We start from the raw sequence: 6,675 nt of genomic DNA, 5'->3' as shown, positions 1-6,675 counted from the left end.
AACGTGGATGTCAGAAAAGCATGTCTGACGCCATTCTACAATCGTCCGAGCATATCTCTGGCATGACAGTGGAAGCTCCCACCGTACGATCCTCTGTACGGCTCGGCCGCCGACCATGCTGTTTGTCGACGGCCAGTGTCTCGAGGCTGATATCGTCAGCAACTCCTTTTGTCTCCTTCTGGGTTTTGTCATCTAATGATCCGGCCGGGACATCCATTCGGTTCTCCTGGCGTACGAGGATGTGAGTGTATCAAACCGACCGAGAAAGTCCACGATCACATGCTCGGATGAGATTGCGCCTTCTTGGTTTGCGATTCTTCCGAGCGGTCTGGCCACTCGGAATGACAGTTCTTTTACCTTGAGCGTCGGAAACCCGACCCGTGGTCGAGCTATCTTCCGTCCGGCCTGGGGGGATTTCCGGTCGGGCGATTAGATGACCTATCCGCTCGGCAGGACTTTAGGATTGACCCTCATGATCTTTGACCTCTACGCGTCTTTACCATCGGATCAGCTATCAATTTATTAGAGTCAGATGACAATAGAAATACTAATATTTTTTTTGAAAACAGAATTAAAATTAGAAGCAAATAATTTCCTATTTTATTTTATTATAATTTTATAAATATTTTGTAAAAATATCCATTACTATTATAATCATCATAATTTATCCACGACGAATCTTTTCTCACCGCTTGGAGTTGGAAGTCTCGCGGTGTGCCTTTTATACTGTCTTTCTTGTCCTCCAAGGCTCCTATCCAAACTCCGAAGCCCTCGGTCCATCGTCTTCCCACCTCCCTCAGATCCCGTCGCGGCTCCTTTTGCTCGGCGCCGCCTTCAGTCTTCTGCGCGCTCTGTACGTCGAAAAGCTTCATCCCGGTAATGGCTTCAGATAGCTCGGTGATGGCGGTAATCAGGGCCTCTCGCCCTTCCTTCCGGAACGATCACGACAAGGTAGTCTTCGCCGTCCACGCTTCCTTCCTAGCCGCCGGATTCTCTCTCGTCGCTACTGGTGCGAGGGCCCTCTCGGATAACCCTCCTACTGGTGCGTATTGCTTTGGCATTTCGTCTCGGCATTTCTTAGCGGAATTTGATAAAATCGTTGGTCTTGATTCATATTTTTCTTTTGGAATTAGATGGAGAAGAGGTTGGAATCGATGGGTGGAATGAACCTGAGGATGCCTATGCCTTTGTATACACGAAAACTGTCAACGGTTCCAAGAAGATCGTGACGGTAAAGTGCTTGCCTATAGGGGACGAACTCGCCATTGATGTATTGGATCTTAATGAACAGAAGAAGGAGCCTTTGAATCTCCAGATCAAGTATGTTTCTCTTCTTACAGAAATCTTAGTTTTTTCTTAAATATTGAAATTTTGCGTTTGTCCTTTTCTTTAGCATAAAGGAATACGTGTCAGATGTGGCAGACCAGAGTAGCAATTATTCGAAGATGTATAAGAATCTGAAGCGTCTTGTTGATAATCTGGGAGCTGGACTTCTGGCCAAGTTAGAGCCCAAGTTTGAGAGTTCTTCATCAGCGCTTAGGTATGCTGTTGTCAGATTTTACAACTTACTGTTTCTTGAGGTGTTGCCTTCTAGTATTAGTTGATCATACACCTGCTCTTTGAATGCTTTCTGCTTATCTTTGTTTGTCATACGGAAAGTAATTTGAGTTGTTTCTCAAGACCGTGGCACACTGAATATTCTCCCAATTGAAGTATGGAAGCCCTAGATGACTTTCCTCTTATTTTAAGTGTACCTTGTATTTAAAATATGTCAATCTACTGTACCGTGCTGCATGGGCAAAGAGGAAAAAAGATAATTTCTGAGCCTTTAAAAGTAAATATAGACTCCATGATGTAAAGTATGAGTCATGTTAGCATCCCAAAAGACTAAACACATTTGAACTATGATGATATGGTACCATGTTGTAGAGTTTAGCAAGAATAAAACTCAACCTTCTTCATCTTCCTTATTCTCTTGAAGACCACCTTAGGGAACATATGTCCATTACTGTATCATCTTAAATTCCATATTCTATGTTTAAAGGTCTGATATATTTCTTTATAAATGTGTAGTTTAGTGAGAGTAGATCGACAAACAATGTGGACATGAGTCACAAAAATTTTATGCTTGCTTTCAGAAATTATATTAATAGACAACAAAAAAGCACATACTCGATCATCAATCCTACATGAATAAACAATCTTAAAGTAATCAGACAGAGTTATGTCAATCAGTACACTTGTTGTCATAAGACACTAAATGAAGTTAGGTTAAGATATTTTCCAAAAGTGATAGGAAAATATAGTGACAAAAATAATTAAGTTAAATATATGCATGACAACTACAAAACTAATCAAACAGAATAATGTGGTAATCGTTTTAGTGGATTGGCTGATACTATGCTAATCTAGAATGCCAATTACTAGTACTGCTGCCAAAGTTTTGCACTGATTAACTTATAAAATATCTCAACAAACAGTTTACCAACCCCTGACCATCAGCATCCATCAAATTGAAAAGATCCTACCTTCCAGTTAGTTACTTTGGACCTGAAAGAGAATATTGCAACCTTTCATCATTTGTTCATTGTAATTTGTTGGGCAGGCTCATTCACTGCCATATAGTTTTGCTGAAATTGCTCTGATTTTATCGATCAATGGCTAAATTTTCTGAAGGTTCGTCTTAACCAAAACTCTTTTCAGCATTTTAGTTGGGTTTCCTTTGTAAAGCAGCTAACTTCATGATGCAACATCATGTGGTGGAAAGAGACAAACATGAAGCACTGGGCTTTGATTGAAAATGTTATTGATTCAAAGAAAACATATAAGGTGAAGCTAGAGTTGTTGTAAATATTATTGATTTAAAGGAAAATTACAAGGGGAAGTTAGAGTCTTTTTGAAAGGATCCAACCCAATGAAATTGGAACATAAAATTAAATAAACAGGTAAAGCATAACCACTTATTTAAAAGGTGTTGACAACCTAGGAAATAAATTGACTACAACTTAGAATTCTAAAATTCCTATCAATCTAGAAAAATAACTTAAATATCTAATGCGCTCTCTCTCTTAAATTAGAGGGGCTACCAAATAAAAAGTTGCCAAACCTTCAACACATAAAATAGGAAAATCAAAGAGGCGATGAGCACCTTATCAGCAGAAACCATGAATAGGGGAGGAAATGGAAGCATTGACGGCAATATTAGGAGGCATTGGTGATGCATGCAGTTGATTCTTATTGTGCATGGTCAATGGTGATGGTGCAATGGCCTCTGGGAAAAGGGTGCTGGAATGTGCGTCATCGCATGCAGATAGGGAACTTAAGTAAATCTCATGCGGAGAAATGCTTGCAGGAAGGTGTTAACTAGAGTTGATATGGGGGCTGTTGTGTGGGAGGAATTTTTGTTCAGTAGACATCAGAGCTGGGTGTCAAGTGGAGTTGGGCAGGTTGTGAGAGGATTGGATGAGGGGAGTTGGGTCACTGCCTCACCCTAAGGAAATCACTCTTGCAAACCCACCTTTGAAACAGGGATATAATGCTATGTAGAATTTGGGGATAAAAGAATATTATGCTGCCTCACTTCTAGAGCAATAATTATATGAATATATGGAGCTTAAAGTAGAAATCTTAGAACTAAAATATTATTATGCGACTAACCCTCAACATGTTATACCTAATAACTCCAACACTTTAGGTTTTATCTTTAGATTTCAATATGCATTGCTTATCATTCTGGTTCTGCATCTACTCAATGTAAAGACTCCTTGATTCAGACAATCTATTTTCTATTTGCAGTGCTGATAAACGTAGGCGCGATACCACCAGTGAACCTTCTTTGATAATAGCTGGTCAGCAGGAACCTTACGATCCAGGGTGAGTCCTCCCCACAACACATGCACACATGAAGATCAATATTTCCTAGTTATTTAACAATTATGAAGTTCTCAATTACTGTAGTCTATTGTTTATTTCCTAGTGATGCTATTCCTAATCTTATTACCTTAAGCACATGATTTCTTTTGGAATTACAATCTGGTTATTTTGAAACTTCTAGTTTTAAGTCTCATTGTATTTTTTTTTTTTTTTTTTGAAAAATATACTTTGGCTGAGTAACTATGGGTCATTTTTTACTTATCATATTTGGTTTGATTTGGGCGGTTTCAGGGAAGGATCAAAACTAGTCACTTCACCTTTCTTTCCTTTTTTTTCAAGGATTTGTAAACTTAATATTTGGAAAAAGATATCAGATTTTGGTTTTGTATGTCCATCTTTGAACTCCTATTCCTTATATGCTATAGAACTTCCACTTCGTTTCAAAAAGATATCTGGCACAGCTGTTCATCTCCATGTGCTTAAATAGTAGATAATGATCTTATTATCATGGCGTGGTTAGAAATATTTCTCATCTTTTATCTATTAAATTTGGCTATTCTTCTCTCTCTCTCTATCTTTTTTCTGCATGTGCATCAAAGTTTTAGTTACACGTGAATTTCCTGGTTGGTAATGTTTTTGCATGTTCTGCAGTCTTGTTTACCCCCCTATTCCTGCTGGCGGAATAAGTGATATTTATCCTAGTCCTGGTGCTGGAATTTTTCCGCATAGGTATATCCCCATCTTTAGTTCATTGCCTATGTATATCAGTCACATTTTATTGGCAGGAATCATTTACTAATTTGGTGTATACTTAATCAACAGAGGATCTGGCATAGGTGGTGGTATGCTTGTAGGTACGTTGGTATCATCTTAATAGTATTTCCAAATGTCCTTTACTGTTCTTAATATTCCTGAATGTGACAGGACCAAATGATCCAAGGTTTTTTGGTTCTGATGAACGACCTGGCTTCATTGGTGGCCTTCCGTAAGTCCTTGAATAATTAATTTCTTGCTGTTGATTATCTAACTTTGCTGCATAATAATCGTTAGATTGGACAATTTGAAAACATTTGTCTTTGAACAGGGGTGTACCACCGGGTGCTCGTTATGACCCTTACGGCCCTCCAGGTGTCCCTGGGTTTGAGCCTGCTCGTTTTATCAGGTATCAAATTATTTGGGAAACGGAAGTTAGTAGCATAAATGTGCATTAACCATGAATGACCTGCATTTTAAATTTTTTTCCTTGAGCTCTCCATAAATTTACACACGCATGCACAAGATTTCAGGAAAACAAGTGTAAAATTGGCTTTTATTGTAAGATTATGAGAAGGAAAACATTTCAGAAGTCCCATAACGCAGTTCAAGGTAGGATATTGTTTGTCAGAAGCTTGATTGCCAAAGATTCTCTCATTGTGTTCCTACCAATTATTTTGTATGAGGGATGACCACCAATCAATTTCCATTCTGAATCAAGCTGAACCATTAAAAAGTCCAATAACTCTTAGAATAGTGTGTGAGAGAATGGAGGAATGTCCTGCTCCGAAAACAGGTTAGGAGGAGATGGTCTGAGAGTTCCCATTTCCATTATTGCACCAGGACACATTTGTTAATCATCAAACAGCGGTCCAGGAAGAATTGTAATTTACTCCATCATGGAGTATAATCCAACTGAAGACGTCGGCCTTGTGGAGCTATTTACCTATATTTTTTTCATAGTAAAAAAGAATGTCTTGAGCTCCAGTAGTAGAACTGCGCTCGATTATTGTGATAATTGGTGAGGCTGCTTTATCGAGGCCCAGTAAGTGGTGGGCATGGTGGCTCTATCTGGACAACTTGACGAGGTCCAGAAGTAGTTTAGAAGAACGTACAAGTTTTATATTAATATTGCTTTATGTTGGCTGCATGTCATGGGAGACTTTCTTCAAGAAAATATATGATCTAACCATTAGTTACCGTATAAATCACTCAACTAAGGGGGTAATGTAGCTATACTCTTTGTAGCCTTTATTATTGCTAAGGTGGGTTGTTTTGTTTCAGTAGCTTTATTCTCGATTAAATATAACAATCCCAGACTAGTACGTTGTGGAAGATCTTTACGTTTAATTACCCATTGTCTTACCGTTGAGCCATTTTGATTATTATTATTGTTATTATTTGTTATATAATGAGTGTTTGACTAGCCACTGCCTGAATCCTGATGCAGACAACCACGTCGACCTGGTGGTGGCACTCATCCGGATCTCGAGCATTTCCAGGGACCTGATTATATATAGGGGAATGGCAGAATGTTATGTTTTTGCACCACTTATGGAACATAATGTACATTTGATAGATTCTCTCTAGTTTTGTTGGATATTTTCTATCAACTGCTCTTTGGCTTCACCTCCCAGCTGAATCATAAATAAATAAACCTGTGTTTAACAGGCTTATGATGTGGTGACTTTATTTTATTTGATTGACGTTTTACAAAGCCGTTTGTTCTTATAGATAATAGATTCATTTTTTTTAAAAAAAAACTCTCCTTTCACCGGACATGGCCACATTCTCCGGAGGTGCATGCATCATGTGTTGGGTCAACTCCACCTTGATTACGTGATTCCATTAGCTTCATCGTCAAACTTGTGTGGCTACATATTTATCGAAACACTGCATACCCTGGAGCAAAAAAGGTGAAGCCTTCACCCCTTCAGGCTACCTCACATTCCCTGAAAGGGATATTTGTTTGGGCCTCATATACTGTCTGGGATAAATTATAGACATATTTGTCTTAGCACAATAATTTCTTACCTGAGAGAAATCAGA

The 6,675-nt window shown here is 38.7% G+C and overlaps 1 protein-coding gene across 1 annotated transcript; it reads left to right on the top strand.

The window, feature by feature from the left end:
* The first annotated feature begins 684 nt into the window (after nucleotides 1-684).
* LOC122053109 (probable proteasome inhibitor) lies at nucleotides 685-6,305 on the top strand. The gene is made up of 9 exons (XM_042614992.1): nucleotides 685-1,042; nucleotides 1,134-1,320; nucleotides 1,394-1,540; nucleotides 3,796-3,873; nucleotides 4,525-4,602; nucleotides 4,696-4,727; nucleotides 4,798-4,858; nucleotides 4,958-5,035; nucleotides 6,077-6,305. Exons 1-9 carry the CDS (start codon nucleotides 880-882, stop codon nucleotides 6,144-6,146), a joined length of 894 nt encoding a protein of 297 aa, XP_042470926.1. The 5' UTR covers nucleotides 685-879; the 3' UTR covers nucleotides 6,147-6,305.
* Nucleotides 6,306-6,675: the final 370 nt, after the last annotated feature.

Source organism: Zingiber officinale, chromosome 3A (genome assembly GCF_018446385.1).
Source record: "Zingiber officinale cultivar Zhangliang chromosome 3A, Zo_v1.1, whole genome shotgun sequence".
Taxonomy (NCBI): Eukaryota; Viridiplantae; Streptophyta; class Magnoliopsida; order Zingiberales; family Zingiberaceae; genus Zingiber; species Zingiber officinale.
Note: the sequence above shows the minus strand (reverse complement) of the source record. Positions and strands in the feature narration are given on the sequence as shown.

What these genes read in the sequence shown, in the direction of transcription:
- LOC122053109 (XM_042614992.1), top strand. Translation starts at nt 880, where the DNA reads ATGGCTTCAGATAGCTCGGTGATGGCGGTAATCAGGGCCTCTCGCCCT. An exon ending in CTCGGATAACCCTCCTACTG is followed by an intron (nt 1,043 to 1,133) that starts GTGCGTATTGCT and finishes TTTTGGAATTAG; the next exon opens with ATGGAGAAGAGGTTGGAATC. An exon ending in GAGCCTGCTCGTTTTATCAG is followed by an intron (nt 5,036 to 6,076) that starts GTATCAAATTAT and finishes ATCCTGATGCAG; the next exon opens with ACAACCACGTCGACCTGGTG.